The sequence below is a fragment of the Salvelinus fontinalis genome, chromosome 31 (assembly GCF_029448725.1).
Source record: "Salvelinus fontinalis isolate EN_2023a chromosome 31, ASM2944872v1, whole genome shotgun sequence".
Taxonomy (NCBI): Eukaryota; Metazoa; Chordata; class Actinopteri; order Salmoniformes; family Salmonidae; genus Salvelinus; species Salvelinus fontinalis.
In genome coordinates, this window is record NC_074695.1 from 43,275,928 (window position 1) to 43,297,925 (window position 21,998).

General features: G+C 44.4%; 1 protein-coding gene across 1 annotated transcript in view; it reads left to right on the forward strand.

Moving 5' to 3' along the window:
* The window catches only part of prkar2aa (protein kinase, cAMP-dependent, regulatory, type II, alpha A), a 47,394-nt gene that overhangs the window by 23,042 nt on the left and 2,354 nt on the right, over positions 1-21,998 (forward strand). Inside the window, exons 2-8 of the mRNA XM_055892798.1 lie at positions 10,754-10,789; positions 11,168-11,304; positions 18,757-18,863; positions 19,661-19,814; positions 20,918-21,019; positions 21,124-21,198; positions 21,324-21,389. Of these exons, the coding sequence (XP_055748773.1) occupies positions 10,754-10,789; positions 11,168-11,304; positions 18,757-18,863; positions 19,661-19,814; positions 20,918-21,019; positions 21,124-21,198; positions 21,324-21,389 (677 nt within the window). The remainder of the gene's footprint in view (positions 1-10,753; positions 10,790-11,167; positions 11,305-18,756; positions 18,864-19,660; positions 19,815-20,917; positions 21,020-21,123; positions 21,199-21,323; positions 21,390-21,998) is intronic.

Sequence of the window (21,998 nt, forward strand, 5' to 3'; positions counted from 1 at the left end):
AGAGATGAGTCTTCAGTAAAGACTTAAAAGTTGAGACAGAGTCTGCGTCTCTCACATGGGTAGGCAGCATTCCATTAAAAAAAGTACTTTGTTTCTGGCCATTTTGAGCCTGTAATTGATCCCACAAATGCTGATGCTCCAGATACTCAACTAGTCTAAAGAAGGCCAGTTTTATTGCTTCTTTAAGTCAGGACAACAGTTTTCGGCTGTCCCAACATAATTGCAAAAGGGTTTTCTAATGATCAATTAGCCTTTTAGAAAATGATTAACGTAGATTAACTAACACGACGTGCAATTGGAACACAGGAGTGATGGTTGCTGATAATGGGCCTCTGTTCGCCTATGTAGATATCCCATTAAAAATCAGCCGTTTCCAGCTACAATAGTCATTTACAACATTAACAATGTGTACACTGTATTTCTGATCAATTTGATGTTATTTTAATGGACAAATTTTTTTTTGCTTTTCATTCAAATACAAGGACATTTCTAAGTGACCCCAAACTTTTGAACGTGTGTGTGTGTGTGTGTGTGTGTGTGTGTGTGTCAACCTTCCCAGCTCTGCAGATTTCGCTGCAAAGAGGCAGAGTCATTAGATAATTTATTTTGTTACTGTCCATACGTAACTCGTTTTTGGTCACAGGTCCAGGAAAGGCTGAAGAAATGCAACATTTTACCTGGAGCTAACTCTGCAGATAGCAATACTGGGTCATTTGAAAAGTCATAGTCAATCGATCAATAAAAAAAAAAGCTAAAATAATCATCTTTAATTTAAAATCTGTAGAAGAATCTGTAGAATCTGTGAGAATAGAAAGTTTCAGGAGTGTAGTGAAGCATCACAACACAGTTGAAAAATATATGGCAAACAGAAATCCAAAATGGATGGTGTTAAGAGATATATGGTAGGGGTTGAATGAAGCTGAAGGGTGGGACTAATGACAACAAGATAACAATTGTAAAAATAATCTGTAAAATTTATATAGGTTCAGAACTGGATGGATATCAAAAATAAAGGAAGGCCAGGACTAAAAACAAACCTAAAATAACTATTATCAAATAGATTGTGTCTGTAAAATGTATATAGCTTGTTTCAGCTGGAAGTGGAAGCCTAAGTGTTATTGTTTATTAGTTTACTCCAATTAGGGGAGGGGTGGTAGGGTTTGCAGGGAATAATAAAGGACAATGTAGTTTAAAAGTGTGTGTGTGTTTTTACACCAAAACTATATGGGGGATTGTAAATGATGCAGACAATTATATTGATGGAAGCTGCAATATTAAAGTTGATCCACCACCTAAGAAAATATATATATATATATTTTTTTATTATTGGTAACAGAATAGACAGCAGGAAAAAAACTGCAGATGAAGTAATCCTGTAATTGAAAATGATACACCCAATGTAGGCTACTGCCCCTTTTAAGAGCTAGAATTTGTTTTGTACCCTATGTTGTCTTCTCACACGATTCAAACCCTACAATCGAATAAACGGCTTATGAAGCACTATATCCCATACCCACCTAGGGCTCTATCAAAGGCACTTCAATCTTCTTGTCTTGCCCGTTCACCCTCTGAATGGCAAACCTACTCAATCCATGTCTCAAGGCTTCAGAATCCTTCTTTAAAGCTGCAATATGTAACTTTTTGGGCGACCCAACCACATGTAGTTATAGATCGCTCATTCTCAATGAAAGCGAGTCTATGAAGAGGTAGATCTGTTCTATGTGCGTTATTTATATGCTTCCCGTTCATAAGTTTCAGTTTTGCAGCTTTTACTTTCGGTTTGGTATACCAATTTCAAACAGCTGAAAATACAATATTTTTGATTATGGGAAAGGTATTTCACAGCAGTTTAGATGGTACAATGACTCTACTAGCTTGTTTTGTCACGAACTGAAATTAGCGGAACTATTTACAATTTCAGCAACCAGGAAATGTCAGAGTGATTTCTGCGTAGTGAATGTTTAACCAGTCTCCTCCCCTTCATCTACACTGATTTTGAAGTGGATTTAACAAGTGACATCAATAAGGGATCATAGCTTTCCCCTGAATTCACCTGGTCAGTCTGTCATGGAAAGAGCAGCTGTTCCTTAGCTGAGTGAGCGTAATCATTAGCTTTTTCCTTTTTTTTACTGGACTGAGGGCCTGCGTCTGAGTAGAGGGAGGGAGCAGCGGTGAGGCTGCCTCTCACTGGACTCACCGTCCCTCCGCTCTCTCTCCCTTCACTGAGAAAAGGGGACACAGTCTTCCAGCTGATGCGTTATTTCTGCCCCATGCACCAATTCATGTCGTTAATCCGATTTCCAGATAAAGTGAAATATTGCTCCATATAAAAGAGACAAGCCGCTAATAAAATGTGCAAGCTTATCGAAACACTGTAGCACACACGTTGTAGGGAGAACGCACATTTTATGGCTTATAAAAGTGTTGACAGTGCTGAATAACAACTTAAACATGAACTCACTCATAGAAACAGCAGTGCCTAGCTCTCTGGTGTTGGTAACATAAACAAAGCCTTTCTACTTGTGCTTAAACTTCACAATTGAAAGCGTGTTAAAACCGGTTGGTGACCACCGGTTATGTTTTTGAAATCTCACGGTGTCAACTATGCTGTGCACTCTGCTTTCTTTTACAGCCTTTGGCTCGAGGTAACTGTCCCGACACGGTGATCTGAGCGATCTGATTGGCCAGCGGTAGGCCTGTAGGTGCACTTGATTTGCTCTCTGGGCCTGCCGGGGTAGGCGGAGCTCTACCCTTGGACACATGAAATGGTTCAAAATGGGAACACTTTGCCTTCCCGTCGCTAGGGCTGCTGAATCAAGTGCACCTACCGCCAAATGTTAACGTGTGGCTTTATCGTTGGTTTCTTTACAGAAATGTTTGACGATCGACTAGGAATGCCTTGGCGATCGACCGGTCCATCGTGATCGACCGGTAGGTGACCACTGGTTTACACGCTTTCAATTGTGAAGTTTAAACACAAGTAGAAAGGCTTTGTTACTGTAAATGGGCACATGTGAGTCAGTGCTGTTCGTCACCACCACCAGGACTAGGTTTGAACATGGCGGTGCGTCGCTGCTCTTTCTCTGCCCACGCAACAAGCTTCCACTTGACTTAGGCTATAGTCGACCAATGTGGAGTTGTTACATCTTTGGCCAAAGTCCTAGCTAGTGCATCTGCCATAAAATTGGCACCCAGACCTCTCTGACATGAAGGGGTTAACAACGCAAGCACTAAACAGGACAGGGCCACTTCCTTTTAAGGACTTTAGTCTGGAGAGTTAGATAGGGGGAGGGAAATGTGGAGTGACGAAGAGCGAGCGTTGGGCATAGTAAAAGAGGCAGATTGACAGGGAGAGAGGGGAAAGCCGGAAAAGACACGGGGAGATAAAATATATATTTTATCATTCATTTCCTTGAGTGCAACAGTTGAAGACGAGCTGAAAATTCGGATTAATCTCTTGTACTTCAGCTTGTAGTGGAAATCCTCTCGCAAAAGAGCAGAAAAGCGAACAGCCTGTGTGTGGAATGTGTGTGTAATGTTCTCTGTCACACAGTGGTAAACTTGTGGTGGGTGTGGGGAAAGTAGGCAGTCGCGTACATGCTTTCCCAGCGTTTGGCCTGCCCTTTTTCCCAGCAATTTCACCGACATACCATACATTTTTCCCCATACTAGCTGACTTTTCTTACTATTGCTGATTGTGCTGGTAGCTACGTTATTGAGGAAAAATGTACTTACTATGACTGTGATTATGTGGTTGTGCCACCTAGCTAGCAACCTTAAGCTGAATGAACTGTAAGTCGCTCTTAGTCTGATAAATGACCAAAATGTCCAATCATTTTCAACAGTCCTTGCTTAGCATGGCTCGTTGTAGCGTGTACAGGGCCTCTACGATTTGGTAGCAAAACAACAATTTATCACTGGCTTTTGTGTACAAACTCAGCATCCACAGATGACTCTCACATGACGAGAGGTTTCTGAAGCGGCGTGAAACGTAAAACACGGTGCATATTCACTCGCCGTGATCACTTATCCACGCCTCCTTGCCACACCACCGCCTTGATGTTCAGGGAAAATGGTGGATCAGACTGTGTGTGTGACTGGATTTACTCAGCCTAGTGACTAGTCTATACAGTGCTGTCAGTGCTGAGCGGTGCAGTTTGGGGAGGGGCCACATTGACTGGTGACGTCTGTAAATGCAGCACATTATTGATAGTACAGAGGACTGAAGGGGTGAATGAAGCCAACCGCAACGTTCCTTGACCCATCGTCGTCAGGGCTGTTTGGAACACGTATGCGTTAAACACAGAGATGTGTGTGATGTGAGGAGAAACAGCAGGGCTGAAATTGGACAGGACTCGCTGTTAAACAGTGGCAATTGTTACCGAGGTAGACTATCCTGGCTAAATAAATACAAATGACAGGGCTATAAACGTACAGGGGAACACACACACACACACACACACACACACACACACACACACAGCTGTGCCCTCTTGAGAGAGTCAGTGAGTGCATGCATGTGTATAAAAGAGTAACATAGTGAAGTATGAGGTAAGGCTAACCTTGTCTCCTTGCGGCTTGGGCCTCACTGATCACTGGTTAAGAGGTTGTGTCAAAGCAATCCGCTTAGCAGATGTCCAGCATCCGCACAGAGGAGCGTTAGCAACAAGCCTGCAGACACAACCATTTCTGCGTCCGAAGTGGCACCCTATTCAATATGGCTGATTTTTTGGGGGGGCAGTAGGTAACCATTTCAGATTCAGCCAATGGCTCGCCTTCCAGCTGGTCTATTGCCGCGTATCTCAGAAGATATCTTAATCCATAGGCTATAGGCTACTTAAGGGATAATTGACGAGGGGCTGTGCGTTCCCTGGAAAATAGTGCATGATGTGGAAGGTGCGTTCCACGGCGCGTTAGCAGAGTGGAACTGACCTTCCACGGTGTTCCATTGTTTTCCAGAGAACGCATAGAGCCCTGGAGTTGATTATGCCTTTTATACCATGGCTATAAATGAACATATTTCAAATCCAATTTTATTTGTCACATGCGCCGAATACAACCGGTGTAGACCTTACAGTGAAACGCTTACTTACTATCCCTTAACCAACAATGCAGTTTTAAGAAAAAATAAGTGTTAACGTGTTTACTAAATAAACAGTAAAGAATAAATGAAAAAAAAATTATAGAAAAATTGCAAATAATTAAAGAACAACAATAAAATAACAGTAACAAGGGTATATACAGGGGGTACGGGTACAGAGTCAATGTGCGAGGGTACAGGTTAGTCGAGGTAATATGTACGTGTAGGTAGAGGTAAATTGACTGCATGGATAATAAATGAGAGTTGCAGCAGTGTAAAAATGGGTGGGGTCAATGCAAATAGTCCGGGTAGCCATTTAGTTAGCTGTTCAGTCTTATGGCTTGGGGGGTAGAAGCCTTTTGGACCTAGACTTGGCGCTCCGGTACCGCCTGCCGTTCGGTAGCAGAGAGAACAGTCTATGACTAGGGTGGCTGGAGTCTTTGGCCATTTTTAGGACCTTGTACTGGGCCGTACGCACTACCCTCTGTAGTGCCTTGCGGTCAGAGGCCGAGCAGTTGCCATACCAGGCAGTGACGCAACCAGGCAGGATGCTCTCGATGGTGGAGCTGCAAAACCTTTTGAGGATCTGAGGACCCACGCCAAATCTTTTCAGTCTCCTGAGGGGGAATAGGTGTTGTCGTGTCCTCTTCACGACTGTCTTGGTGTGTTTGGACCATGAGAGTTCGTTGGTGATGTGGACTCCAAGGAACTTGAAGCTCTCAACCTGCTCATCTACAGCCCCGTCGATGAGAATGGCGGGGTGCTCTGCCCTACTTTTCCTGTGGTCCACGATCATCTCCTTTGTCTTGATCACGTTGAGGGAGAGGTTGTTATCCTGGCACCACACGGCCAGGTCTCTGAGCTCCTCCCTACAGGCTGTCTCATCGTTGTCGGTGATCAGGCCTACCACTGTTGTGTCGTCAGCAAACTTTGCTGCTAGAAATGTATTAATTTACCAATAGAAATGTGACAACATCCACCGAAGTAGCTATCAAGTTTACTTACAAAAGCTGCCTTGGTAACCAAACAGACTTGCTAGCGTAGCTAACCAAACCGTCACCCTAGCTTGCTATTATGAAAATCGAATTCACCAATAATGTTTTAATTTTGACTTTTGCATTCAAAAGCAGCTCAAAAATTGAACATTTAATTATACCGTGCGTTTCTAAGGAAATAATGCACACTTAAAAATGAGGAGTTTAACAGTGCCATGGTATAAATCTTATTAATGTAGTGGTTCCTGTGGTCATTATACACTTCTCCAGGCATTGTGAGATCTGATCATCTGAGCAGTGTGACAGCCTTGACTACAATAGACTCATTTACAGTTGTATACAGCCGTGGCAGTATCTGAGAGCGCGAGAGAGCTCCCAGCCAGTCTAGCCGCCTCCGTTCTCCCCATTGCTTTCATGGCTGGCTTCGCCCCATTGGCAAGGTCGGCCATGTTGGTTTGGAGACACGGATGCCCCTATCCTGCCCTGTCCCCGCGGTGCTCTAACCACAACAGTATGCCAACAGAGCGTGTTCTGACTTAACCTCCCCCTGTCCCCTCCTAGTCTCTTGCCCTACTGCCTCACAACAACATTTCCCTCCTTAATGTCCTTGTGTGTTCCTGATCTGCCCAATAGGTTTCATTGACACTGGTTGCTACTTCACAGTCCTGTCTTTATTAACAGTCACTCTGTCTGCTCATATAAGATAATGCTCTGTCGTGTCCATGTGGTGCCAAGAGATAAACACTTGTCCAGGCGTTGTGAGATCTTAGAATCTGGTAAGAACGCAACCAGCGAGAACAACCAACCACTAACTGTACCCATGTTTGATGACCACGTCACCCCCCCCCCCCTCCCCCCTTTTGCAATGTTCCACTCCACATCAACGAAGCCACGCCCTCTGAGCTTGTGGTTGCCGAGGAGACACATGAGGCGCACCTCTCCCTCCCCGGGCTGCTCTTCATATGACCCAGTGCTTATCAGACAGGCCTTGACTATAACACGGGGGAGTACGTGAGAGATAAACAGGGAGAGGGGGGAGAGAGAGAGAAAGAAATGGACCAAGAGGGAGAGCGAGAGACTGACAGATAATGAGTGGGAGTGGGGATTGAGAGGTGAGAAAGCAACATTGAGGGAGGGGTGAGGGAAGCCTGCTCAACTAACAGCAGGGCAGTCCGTACACAGCCAGTCTGGTCAATATTCACACTATCCGTTATCACCATTTTGTTTATGCTCTGTACACAAGAGTGGGATGCAACAAACCACTCACACCGACGGTTCTTTGTTTGGAAGCGCTCTCTGACTGCTCCCCTTCTCCTCTGCTCCTTCTCCTCTGCTCCTTCTCCTCTGCTCCTTCTCCTCTGCTCCTTCTCCTCTGCTCCTTCTGCTCCTTCTCCTCTGCTCCTTCTCCTCTCCTCCCTCACATGGGCAGGCTGAGTAGAGCAGTGCCACGTTGATCATCTTCAGCTCTAGCTGCAATTAGCGGGGCCAGCAGACAGTGATAACATGTAATAGAAATCAATTTAGACGTCAGCCAGCGCAGCATATGAATTGCAATCGTGATAGAGGGGGAAAATACCGGGTTAGATAGAGGGTTAATCTGGCACTAAGGAAGAGGTAGTTTCAGGGGGGGGGGTTGTTATGGCAATGAGGTCTTCCTTGTGTTTTGTTGTCAAGGCAACTTCAGGCACTTGATATCCCCCATACGTGATGACAGGCGAGAGCACTTCACACACTCTCCTTACAAACCCCGCAGCACACGCAAATACACAAGTCCTTGCACAATGGCACACTTAGTCTACACTCGTTCCCGTGGTTCCCAGAAATGCACTTTAGTATAATGATTATGACACCCTGAAACAACCATTTATGTTAATATAAATCAATACACATAATAAAACGATACCGATTTGAAAACGCATAAAGTAGCCTAGGACTAGCCTGCTGTTTCACCCTTCCCTCTCGCATGATGAATCACTTATTTAACTTTATGCCTGGCCAGCTGATGCCCTTTGTGCCAGATTCTGGCCAAGGCCACCCTGGCCGTGACTTTATCTAACTGAAGTGAAATAACGTTATTTAATTATAAAATAAAAAAAGTAGTTTAGTCATGCATATATTTCCTAAAATCCCATTCTACTCACCATTTTCAGTCAGTGCTCAGGGTTTGTTAAGATGAGCTGATCGCTGATCAGTTTTGCCTTTCGGATCATAATGAATGGGATTTTTGTTTTAAATGGGCCTGCACTGTTGGCGCTCGTAACATAACAATTTCACTGTACCATGCATGTGACTACTGAACTAATTGAATCTACATGGACAAGAGGGGACCTGATCCTAGATCAGCACTCCTACTCTGAGACACCCAGATGTGTGACTGACTGACCTGAAGACGGACAGATCTAGGGCAACGGCAAGAATTAAGGTCCTACTCCAGTCTCCTTTTCACCTGATTTACTTATTGGCAATTCCATGGTAGCAGAGTGACGCTGACTCTGATTTTCCACTTAAAAGTGTATACTTTACAACCAATGATTGTATAGTTAAACAAACCATACAGCTCTATGCACAAGGACGACTTAAGAAATATTCACTGAAAATGTTATAAAAACACATTTGCTTGAAGAACAGTGCGGCTGCAACGTTTGGTAACAGAATGACCGCACAAACCGTAATTCTGTTACCGATCTTTGCGTCTGCACTGTTCTTCAGGCAAATGTGTGTTTTGTAAAGTTTTCTGTGGAAATTGTATGGTTTGCAAAGTTAAACAATCATTTTTTTTGTTTTGTTTGACATGCATTTTAAAGTGGAAAAACCTGAGTCTCAGCATCGCTCTGTTACCGTGGAATTGCCCTTAAGAAAAGCACATCTCAGTAGGTGTTCCAGGTATCCTCATGGGCAGGGTAGGAAATGAACTAGCCACTGTGGCAGGTAGAAAGAAGAGGAAAAATTGCACCAAGAAATCACTAAAGGATGAGAGTGCTTTGTAATGTGTCTAAAACAAGAAATGTATTGCTAGTAAGAAGTAGTAATGTGGTATATTGCTCAATTTCATTTTTGTGACCTGAATATGTCAAACTAAATCATTTAGACACAATAGTTAAAACAGAAACGGTTCTTCAAATGAACGTCAAGACACGACAAAGTACCTACCCTGCCACAAAATGCTGAGCGATACGGCCAGGCTATGTATTATTATAGTTCAGGGCTCTACGCTTTTATGAGCACAATTGAAGTATTTGGGAGTTTTTAATGAGGAATGAAATGTTTTTTTTCGGAGTGGTCCATGCTCAATCAATCTCAATGTACCCTCAACTATTTGAGACATTAGGTGAGACGACAATGTTTAGACGCCCATTTAAGGGGCGGGCCGTTACCACGGCAACAGGGCATTCTGTGTCTGTCCGAGGATAATCACAGCAGACAGTTGCAGGAAACACAAACTAATATTGGAAAAACAACCTAGCGTGTGAACAAAACGATGTAACTAGCCAAGAAACACGAGGACATAGTCACACTTAAGTAGCCTTTTGGGTCAATTCAACCAATGTGGGCTTTGGATAAAAAGAAATGAAATGTTCCCAAATGCTCTGTGATCACTCGCCGACGTGGCTGCTGAAATATATTCTTACCCAACAATGTCTCAATCTACCCACATTTGGGTGGCGGGTGTTAACCCTGGGGGTTGGACTTTTCCTCTTTTGTTCTCTATTGCTCCTCTATTGCTCCCACAAGCAAGGGGGAGGCCGTACAAATTCATAGCACCAATTGCAAAAATGAAATTGTAGGACGTAATGTCATACGAAATGGGTGACGGAACCACTTTTGGCTCGGGAGCACCACTTTCAAAACCACTGGCTGAAATGATCCCGAAGTTGAGAGTGCAACTGTAAGTGTGTGTACTTTACTGTATTTATACTTGGGACATTGCTTTTCACAAAACAGCTGGAGGACGTCTTTAAGCTGTAGACCATGGGCGCTAGGGAATAAACTATGAAGTGTGTCCCAAAGGGGAAGGTGAGGGGGTTGAAATGTGTGCCTCTACATCGGGCCTGCGTTCACATGGCCCAGTTAATGGTTGCTGACAGCTTGGTAATAGAGTGGGAAGGGAGACAGAGGATGGGAACCCTGGGCTGTGATATTGACACTTTCCTGTCGTTTGCCCCCTCACGGACCCCACAGTACACACACTCGCATCACAGGCCTCTATCTCTCTCTCCCTATAGGAGCTTTCTTCCATTCACTCATTAAACGTTCATAATCACAACCGGAGTACACGGGATACGTATTCAGGATCAACACTGGCCTTCCAGGCAATCCATGTTCCGCTGTCTGTCCGACCCTACTGTCACAGCCCTAAGAGTCTGCGTCTAAGACACCCACGCAACAGGCTGTGCGTTGGGAATTTGGGAAATGTGTGGGTTTAGTGGTGTGCTTTCTTCTTTTGTGTGATTTTTCTATTTGGTCTGGCTTCATAGCAGTGTAGAGTGTGAATACGTAAATGTATGCGTGTCGGGTCTCCTTTCCTGTGTTTGAGTTGTTTCTCTCTGCCGGGTTCGAGAGCGCTCCGCTAGCACTTATGTCAGAGGTCGGAACCACAGGCTCTACAGTTGCAGCGGCGTGTGAACTGTGACCAGGAGAGAATGCTCACTGCTAACTCTCCCTCTCTCTTTCCCTCCAGCCCCTCCCCCCAGCAGATACAACCGCAGAGTGTCAGGTGAGTTCTGTTTGACGTCACTACTCCCTAATGTAATCTGCAGCGGCGACGTTTTGCATGTTAAGTAGGTGTAGCTAGAGATCTTTGCTCTGGTGTAATCTTACTGGCCCTTTAAATGCCTCCTTGGTGTTGACACTAAGTTACTACTGGCTGTCTTAGTGTATCACTATATGCTGATAACTTCTCAGGGTGTGTCACACTGGTATTAGTTCCCCGAAGTGTGCTTTACAATGTGTTCGCTCGGTGTGACTAGCACAGTGAGGAATGCCTTACTATGACTCTTTAGGTGTTTGTTACAGTAATATTGTTGCCCCAGTATGTGTGTTACAGTATAACCCCCCCCCAGTTTGTGTTACAATCTAAGTGTTCCCCCACTAGTATGCGCGGAGGCCTTTAACCCAGATGACGATGACGAGGTGGAGGAGCCGAGGGTGGTGCATCCCAAAACAGACGAGCAGCGTTGTCGGCTGCAGGACGCCTGCAAAGATATTCTACTGTTCAAGACCCTGGAACAGGTATGAAGACGAGACAGACGCACCGTAACAGTGACAGGAAACCCCTTCACTTTATTCGAGTTTATGATGAGCCACACAGTCTCATGCGCTTCTGTTCAAATAGGTTGTAGTTCACATCAGCACATTCACAGCCTAATAGAACACTCATTCAATTCTAAAGCATTGAAATGAATCGGTCAGTCTTTTGGGATAAATGGTTACTGCTATTTAGTTAGTTTATTTCCTGGTACACTCGGTAATGCACAGTAATGCACAAGCTGCCAGACGGGCACAGCTCGCACCTTCTGTCAATAACCCCCGAGAAGTGGAATCAATTAGCATAATAAATCATTGGCATCAAAATCCGTCAGTTTAAGCTAGAGATTATATCTTTCTTGTTGTTGCACGATGTCGCACCTGCGGTGAAAGGTGGCAGAGCTAGAGCGGTGTTTGTCAGAAATGAGACATCCCGAAAATCGATCTTCTCACGCCTGTAGAGTCCAAACGGTTTGGCCCCTCTGTGGAAAGATGAGACTCTCTGTTTTGCACTACGCCCCCCCCCACCCCTGAGAAGCGTCACTCTATGGAAAGGCGAGTCTCTCACAAACGCATAAATGTCGGTTGTTTTGCTCTAGGACCCCTCACGAGTCTGAAGGTAGCTAGGTACCAGTTAAAATGTCTTATGGATGTTTAGATGGAGATAGTTTGGTGGTTAAATACATCAAAAAGACAAAAAGATATAGGACAGATATTTCAGAAAATATTACGTCAAATCACATGTCTACAGTAGCTTTGATTGGACTGATCATGTCAACATCATACTTTCAAAGTCTTAGCTAGCTAGACAAGCAGTCATCATGAATCACGTCGACAATCTACTGGCAAACCCTTTCCAATCCTTCTCGTATGAAGAGAAAATATAGATAAAACGTATCGGTGCTCATCGGCCATTGGTCATAAGCGTTACACAACAAGTCGGAAATCGCAAATTCAACAATGAGTGGTTTGGAAGGAATCCCAAAATATGTCTAGTATGCTACGACATACAGTAAATGATGTAATATGCCAGGGATCTATGTATACTGTAGCTAAGAAAGTAATACTAAGTGTATGTTGGGTAGTAAGCTGTTAGAAGCCCATGTGTCTCACCCTTAGATACACTGTTCTGACCTGGTGGTGCACATGTAGCCTATAGCCTGATTTTAGAGAAATGTCATTGAATATTGTAAGACTTTTCATTGTCTGTTTTCATGCCCCCATTATTTCAAATCAAATATTATTTGTCACATGCACCATAATACAACAGGTGTAGACCTTACAGTGAAATGCTTACTTACAAGCCCTTAACCTTCAATACTTTTTTTGTGGTATTTTCTTAAAACTGTAAGAGATAAGAATAAATAATTAAAGAGCAGCAGTACATAACAATAGCGGGGCTATATACAGGGGGTATCGGTACAGAGTCAATGTGCGGGGGCATCGGTGGCGACGTAATTGAGGTAATTTGTACATGTAGGTAGAGTTATATAAGTGACTATGCATAGATAATAACAGAGAGTAGCAGCAGCGTAAAAGGGGGGGGGGGGACAATGCAAATAGTCTAGGTTGCCATTTGATTAGGTGTTCAGGAGTCTTATTACTTGGGGGTAGAAGCTGTTTAGAAGCCTCTTGGACCTATACTTGGCGCTCCGGTACCACTTGCCGTGCAGTAGCAGAGAGAACACTCTATGACTAGGGTGGCTGGAGTCTTTGGCAATTTTTAGGGCCTTCCACTGACACTGCCTTGTATAAAGGTCCTGGATTGCATGAAGCTTGACCCCGGTGATGTACTGGGCCATACGCACTACCCTTCTGTTGTCATCAGCAAACTTAATGATGGTGTTGGAGTCGTGCCTGACCGTGCAGTCATGAGTGAACAGGGAGTACAGGAGGGGACTGAGCACGCACCCCTGAGGGGCCCCTGTGTTGAGGATCAGCGAGGCAGTTGTGTTGTTGCCTACCCTCACCACCAGGGGGGCGGCCCGTCAGGAAGTCTAGGATTCAGTCGCAGAGGGAGGTGTTTAGTCCCAGGGTCCTTAGCTTAGTGATGAGCTTTGAGGCACTATGGTGTTGAACGCTGAGCTGTAGTCAATGAATAACATTCTCACATAGGTGTTCCTTTTGTCCAGGTGGGAAAGAGCAGTGTGTAGTGCAATAGAGATTGCATCATCTGTGGATTTGTTGGTGCAGTATACAAATTGTAGTCTGTCTAGGGTTTTTGGGATAATGTGAGCCATGACCAGCCTTTCAAAGTATTTCATGGCTACAGATGTGAGTACTACGGGTCGGTAGTCATTTAGGCAGGTTACCTTAGTGTTCTTGGACACAGGGACTATGGTGGTCTGCTTGAAACATGTTGGTATTATTGATTCAGACAGGGAGAGGTTGAAAATGTCAGTGAAGACACTTGCCAGTTGGTCAGTGCGTGCTCAGAGTACACATCGGGGTAATCCGTCTGGCCCTTCGGCCTTGTGAATGTTGACCTGTTTGAAGGTCTTACTCACATCGGCTGCGGAGAGCGTGAGTCGTCTGGAACTTCTGATGCTCTCATGCATGTTTCAGTGTTACTTGCCTCAAAGCAAGCATAGAAGTTATTTAGCTTGTCCGGTAGGCTTGTGTCACTGGGCAGCTCTCGGCTGTGCTTCCCTTTTATAGTCTGTGTTCCCTTTTATAGTCTGTGTTCCCTTTTATAGTCTGCAATGGTTTGCAAGCCCTGCCACATCCGACGAGCATCGGAGCCGGTGTTGTACAATTCGATCTTAGTACTGTATTGATGTTTTGCCTGTGATGGTTCGTCGGAGGGCATAGTGGGATTTCTTATCTTCCTGGTTAGAGTCCCGCTCCTTGAATGCGGCAGCTCTACCCTTTGGCTCATTGTGGATGTTGCCTGTAATCCATGGCTTCTGGTTGGGGTATGTACGTATAGTCACTATTGGGACCACGTCCTCGATGCACTTATTGATAAAGCCAGTTACTGATGTGGTGTACTCCTCAATGCCATAAGAAGAATCCCGGAACATATTCCAGTCTGTGCTAGCAAAACAGTCCTGTAGTTTTTAGCGCCTGCTTCATCTGACCACTTTTTTTATTGACCGTGTCACTGGTGTTTCCAATTTTTTTCTTGCAAGCAGGAATCAGGAGGATAGAGTTAGGGTCAGATTTGCCAAATGGAGGGAGAGCTGTGTTTGCGTCTCTGCGTGTGGAGTAAAGGTGGTCTAGAATTATTTTCTTCCCCTCTGGTTGCACATTTAGCATGCTGATAGAAATTAGGTTAAACTGATTTTAAGTTTATCCTACGGTTTTGACATGGTTTACAGGGAGAATAATGTAAGAACGGCCCATTTTAGAATTCTGTCGCTGTCCATTTCAAAAGTGCTGAACAAATAGGAATGTCGAGTACGTCCGTCTTAGCTCACTCATAAAAATGATCATCGAAATTACGGCTTGCCTCTTATCTGCTCATCAGTCCCTTATGCCGTAGTTTGTACATCTCAATTGTTACACTGCATTACACAAAAAGTATGTGGACAACTGTTCGTCGAACATCTCATTCCAAAATCATGGGCATTAATATGGGGTTTGTCCCCCCCTTTGCTGCTATAACAGCCTCCACTTTTCTGGTAAGGCTTTCCACTAGATGTTGGAACATTGCTGTGGGGACTTTCTTCCATTCAGCCACAAGCATTAGTGAGGTCGTGCACTGATTTTGGGCGATTAGGCATGGCTCGCATTCAGTGTTCCAATTCATCCCGAAGGTGTTCGATGGGGTTGAGGTTAGGGCTCTGTGCAATCCAGTCAAGTTCTTCCACACCGATCTCAACAAACCATTTGCGTATGGACCTCGCTTTGTGCACGTGGGCATTGCCATGCTGAAACAGGAAAGGGCCTTCCCCAAACTGTTCCCACAAAATTGGAAGTATATAATCATCTAGAATTTCATTGTGTGCTGTAGCGTTAAGATTTCCCTGCACTGGAACTAAGGGGCTTGAAAAACAGCCACAGACCATTATTCCTCCTCTACCAAACTTTACAGTTAGCACTATGCGTTTGGGCAGGTAGCGTTCTCCTGGCATCCGCCAAACCCAGATTCGTCCGTCGGACTGCCAGGTGGTGAAGCGTGATTAATCACTCCAGAGAACACGTTTCCACTGCTCTAGATTGCAATGGTGGCAAGCTTTACTCCGCTCCAGCCGACGCTTGGCATTGCGCATGGTGATCTAAGGCTTGTGTTACGCTCCTCGGCCATGGAAGCCCATTACATGTTGCTTCCAGATGCAGTTTGAAATTCGGTAGTGAGTGTTGCAACCGAGGACAGATGATTCTTATGCACTACATGCTTCAACATTCGACGGTCCTGTTCTGTGAGCTTGTGTGGCCTACCACTTCGCGGCTGAGCCGTTGTTGCTCCTAGACGTTTACACTTCACAAAACCAGCACTTACAGTTGACCGGGGCTGCTCTAGTAAGGCAGAAGTTTGACAAAGTGACTTGTTGGAAAGGTGGCATCCTGTGACGGTGCCACTGAGTCACTGAGCTCTTCAGTACGCCATTCTACTGCCAATGTTTGTCTATGGAGGTCTCATGGCTGTGTGCTCGATTTTACCAGGTGTGGCTGAAATAGCCGAATCCACTAATTTTAAGGGGTGTCCACATACTTTTTTATACTCTGTACGTTACAACCTTTTTCTAAAGTTGATGAAATCGTTTTTTCATCATCAATCTCTCATCCTCATCAATCTACACACAATACCCATAATAAAAAAGCAAATTTCTTTAAAAATGTAAAACTGAAATATCACATATACAGACCCTTTACTCAGTACTTTTTTGAAGCACCGTTGGCACCTGTATTCGGGGAGTTTCTGCATTTCTTCTCTGCAGATCCTCTCAAGCCCTGTCAAACCCTCCCCTAACCTGGACGATGCTGGGCCAATTGTGCCCCGCCCTATGGGACTCTCAATCACGGCCGGTTGTGATACAGCCCTGGATCGAACACGGGTCTGTAGTGGCGCCACTCGGGAAGCCCAAATATTTATTTTTCAACAAAATGTTCAGTAATGGACCCATGTAATTCCAGTTGATATTGCGAGGGTTGTTTTGTTTGCGCAATGCGCTGTCTGCGCGTCGGTATATTGTCTATATGTGAATCCTCATGATTGTATTTTCCTTACGTTTTAGACCACATAGGCCTAATAATATACTTAAAATGTTAGGCTGAGTCTCTCGCTCTCAATTTTCAAATCAATTCAGTAGACTTTATTGACATGGCAAGTTAAACTACTTACATTGTCAAAGTTTACATATAACAAAAAAAATTGAGACCAACAGCAATAAGGCATCAGTAATAGTAGTGGAAATGTGATTACCATTAACAGCAACTACAACAACAATATTAAAGAGAATAGCAATACATTAAAGCAATAGTAGTAGACCCGTCTCAACATGACTGAGAAGCCACATGACAGGATATGAAAGCCAAAACAAAACCAAAATGGGAAATATTAAGGGGCCTCCCGGGTGGCGCAGTGGTCTAGGGCACTGCATCGCAGTGCTAACTGCGCCACCAGAGTCTCTGGGTTCGCGCCCAGGCTCTGTCGCAGCCGGCCGCGACCGTGAGGTCCGTGGGGCGACGCACAATTGGGCTAGCGTCGTCCGGGTTAGGGAGGGTTTGGCCGGTAGGGATTTCCTTGTCTCATCGCGCTCCAGCGACTCCTGTGGCGGGCTGGGCGCAGTGCGCGCTAACCAAGGGGGCCAGGTGCACAGTGTTTCCTCCGACACATTGGTGCGGCTGGCTTCCGGGTTGGAGGCGCGCTGTGTTAAGAAGCAGTACGGCTGGTTGGGTTGTGCCTCGGAGGACGCATGGCTTTCGACCTTAGTCTCTCCCGAGCCCGTACGGGAGTTGTAGCGATGAGACAAGATGGTAATTACTAGCGATTGGATACCACGAAAAATTGGGGAGAAAAGGGGATAAAATTAAAGGGAAAAAAAGGGAAATATTACATTGCACTTTTCACTGGCTGTCCCTCAGGTTGTGGCAGGAGGACACATATTTGGCTGCCAAAACTGCACATTTTAGGCTTTTCACCCAATAAATATATTTTTCTTCACATTTTTCTACTTTAAAATCCTTTGTACTGATAGTTTTGGGAAATAAGTATTGTCTTAGGTCTGAGTATTTATCACAGTGTAATAGGAAATGCAACTCTGTCTCTACTGCTCCCCTGGAGCAGAGTGAGCACAGCCTGTCCTCTCTGGGCAGCCAGGTTTGTCTGTGACGACCGGTCTCTATAGCCAGACTGTGCTCACTGAATCTGTACCTAGTCAGTGTGTTCCTCAGTGTTCTGTCTGTCACTGTTGTCAGACAGTCTGACACCATGTACTGTCTGTTTAGAGACAAATAACATTGAAGTTTATTTCAAGTTTTTTGTTGTCTTTCCAATAGGTGATTATATTTTTATTTTTGCTTTGTGATGATTTGGTTGGGACATATTTTGTGCTTTTTCTCTCTGTGTGGTGACTTAAAGAAGAGTCAAGTTAAGGCCTCAACATCTTGCTACATCTACCGTCTTGCTACATCTTTCTGTCGGTGTCCATTTTGAAAAGTGCTGAAGGAATAGGCCTAGCTTGTCGTAGCTCATTTGCTTGCACTTTCTTATACTTAGCTCAAAGTGTTAATGATCTAAAAACAAACATTGTGAATTTACTGAACATAAATGTAATGGTTGTGTATGGTTCAAAAGTCGGCATTTGTTATTATTGAAGGAGAATGTGGTTCTTCTCAAGTTACACGAATCCATAAGGAGTCAGTAGAAACCATTTTTATTTACGGCATGTCAGCCGTATCAGCTATGGTTTTTAGAACGGCAGTAGATGAGGCCGAATGAGCTGTTTCGCTGCCAGACGAAGCCCAGCTGATCAGATGTAGCGGTGGTAAGGATTCCCTCCACGGTGCTGAAGGGAAAGCACTGCTGTCGGAACAGCTTTTATCTAGTCCGAAATTGTTTTTGGGCACCGTTTGTCACCATTATAGTGCAATTAATGGGTTGTGTAGTGGCTTTGCTGGCATGACTTTTTGTTTTTAAAAAATTGGTTGAGTTTGCCCCTCTAAGATTTTCATGCTAAAATTGCCTCTGAATAAGGCCAAATTCTGTTTTATCAAATCTTTTTTTCAATATATTTGTTTGATACTTAAAGGGGGCCTACAACTCCAAGTCAAATAGCTAAATGATCCTTGGTATGACAGTCTTAAAACAATTCCATATGTTAGCTTAGTAGAACTCACAAATGCGAGTGAAATGCACTTTGGAACCCTGACCTCCTGCCAACGTGGCTAGTGAAATGGACATCTACCTGCCAAAATCTACCTGGATTTGGCAGGTGGCGGGTGTTAATCACCCCCTCCTGCCTGCCTGGCCTTCCCCTCTCCCCCTCACAGGAGCAGTTCTCAGAAGTCCTGGACGCCATGTTTGAACTGCGCGTCCAGCCCCAGGAGCATGTCATCGACCAGGGAGACGACGGAGACAACTTCTACGTTATCGAGAGGTGTGTGTGTGTGTGTGTAGTTACTTAGGAATCGTAACAATCAAGGCATTCACTAGAAAGCAGCATTCATAACAAACACACCCCCACTCATCTTCCAACAGGCCCCCTTGAGCATGATCCTCTAGTTGTTTCGTCTGCCGTGCGTCCTGGGTCTAGGCTCTATGTTTGTGTCCCAAATGGCACCCCTTTCCCTATATGGTGCACTTTCTTTTGACCAGAGCCATATGGCCTTGGTCAAAAGAAGTGGGCGCCATCGGTAATAGGCTGTGTCCCAAATGGCACCCTGTGAGTGGGCTTATTCTCTCCGCACCTTAAGCTCCCTCCTCAGTCATGCTAGTGCCTCAGCCTGGGAGGCTTAGGTCTAGATGCACGTCATAAGCATGTTAAACCAATTCCCTCCCTACGCTCTGCCTTGCAAAGCATCATGGGAAACCCTTTGGTCACCTACATGGCCAAGTTATCATCATACTAATCCCCCCTCCCCCCCAAAACAAAGTTAATGCTCCACCGGCAACCACAAAGTAAATTCCCAGAACTGAACTCGTAGTACTCTTGGTCCCCCCCCTGGTTGGTCAATCCCAAGAGTGGTACGTAATGGTCTTAAAACAACAGCTCCAAGCTACAGATGAGAGTTTTAGATCAGTGATCAACTTTATTGTAGATGAAGTGTAGTCTGCATGGTTTCCAAATATCTCATGTGTTTGAGTTTTCTAATATTATTAGACTGTTCTTAATTTCTCTTTTGTCTCTCTCTACTCTCTCTCTCCTGTTTTCTTTCTCTCTCTCCTTTCTTTCAGAGGAATCTATGACATAGTGGTACTGATTGATGGCGTAGGGACGTGTGTGGGGCAGTATGACAACAAAGGCAGCTTCGGGGAATTGGCACTGATGTACAACACCCCCCGCGCTGCCACTATCATCGCCACCCAGGAGGGGGCGCTCTGGGGCCTGGTGAGAGAGACACACCCACACTGCCCTGACCCTTGACCTCTAGTTCACACTGCTGTGCTCTACCACAGCACCTCCCTGTGGACACCAGGGAACACAGTGGCCATATATTAGAGATACATTATGTTTTGAGAAAAATAGTGGGGAGTTTTTAGACACCATTGCGAAATTCAAGTTGACAGTTCAAGGAGTTGACAGTTCAAGGAGTTGGTCTTATGGGTGCACTCTGTCATAGGCCTCCCCCCTTGCTTGCGAGAACAGTAAGAGACATGAGGAAAGGCCCATTCCCCTACTTGTACCATGTCCTGAGAACTCCTGCACCAGCTACTGAAATGCACCTTTTGTTAAAGGCCGAGTGCATTCAAACACGTGATATACCTGTGTTTTTATATTTCCACACTGCGGTTGGAATAATACTGTGAAATTGTGAAAATTATGATAAGGCCCTTTTAGTGTAAGAGCTGTTTGAAAAGACTGCCTTTAATTTCAGCCTCTTTTAGTGGGGTGATTTCGGCCTACATCACCAGGCAGTAAATAAGTTAATAGACCAATAAGAAAGAGCTCCAAACCTCTCGGCCAATAACAGCTAGTTTTAGTTTTCCCCTCCCCACTCAGACAACTCCCAGACCCCTCCAAAACAGTCCTAAAATTGCCCTTTGCTAAGATTGAAAACAATCACAGTAAGGTACTTAATTGTTACCCAGAAATGATTTGCTATTGAGAGAAAAAAAGAAGAAAAAAAAGTTTTAAAGACAGCTGCATTGGAGTTGAAGTGAATCGGGTCACGATTTAACGTGTAGTCGATACGTCTTAGATTTTGTGCTTTTGAGATTCTTTGAGCTTTAAGACTCATGTAAATGAAAAGCGCGATAAAAGTTGAATTAATGATTTATTGTTTATTATTAGATCATGATTGTAAATGTTCTAGAAGATTAGTAGATAGATATTATAGGATATGACGGCAGATCTATGCAGAACTTTCCCCCACTAGAAATGTATAACATAAGAAGGAAATAGCTGGTCTGTGTGTAGCATGTGTCGGTGTGATTCAGTGTAATCCTGCCTGTTTTTGTGACCGTGACCGATGCTGTCTGTGACACTACCAGGACCGGGCCACGTTCCGTAGGCTCATTGTGAAGAACAATGCCAAGAAGAGGAGGCTGTACGAGCAATTTGTGGAGTCTGTGCCTCTACTGAAGTCTCTGGAGGTGAGGAGGGGAAGATGGACAGTGATACACGTAGCACTGAAATGGCCACCTTGCCTTTGCTTTTCCTTATCAAACCTCTCTCCCGCTCTTTTACCTCCTCTTAGTTATCCGAGAGGATGAAAATTGTGGATGTATTAGGAATGAAGACGTTTTCCGATGGAGAACGCATCATCATGCAGGTAGGACGTTCTCCGTTGTTAAGGTACTGACGGTTGTCTTGGCATTACTGTAAAAGCTGGCTGGTAATGATGACCGCGAAGAGTCGTAAATGTGACGGTCCCTGTTGGTTTGTGTTGCGGTGTAGGGGGACAGGGCAGAATGTTTCTACATCGTGGAGACCGGCGAAGTGAAGATTATGATGAAGAGCAAAGTAAGTCTACTTCCTCCTTTTCTCATCCTCTCGTTTCTGTCTGTGCCTCATCACCAGATAATGTCAACAAACACAAAAATAGCTTTGTTTTATGTTCAAGTCACCCTGTTTTTTTCTTTTCTCTCTCCTTTTTTCTCATATGTACTACATAACAAACCTGCGCCCAAAGACAAAGATGGTATGACTAATCATTTGAATAATAATACAAGTTGAGCACAGTGATCCTTTTGGGGAAAAAAATCAAACAATTGTGATTCGAATCTGTATATTTGTCATTCATAATCCACAAAAATGTTTGAATTCTATTTTCGCTAGCTAAGTAGCTATGGTTCCTAACGTTAACTAGCGCTAGTTGGCTGTACCTGCGCCAAAACTCCTTCTCATCCTAATAACTTCTCCATCGGATCACTTCTTAGTAAATGATCACTGATCACTTCTTAGTAAATGGTGAGCCAACCATTTTGTTTCCAGCACTTTTATATAAGACCGAACGCTGCAAGACAGAACATTTCCAGATCCTGTCTACCTTCTGCTAATGTTTTTTTAAACATTTTTTTTTAATGAACATTTAGTTTTCATAACGCATTGCTTGTGTGCTGCTTTTAGTGT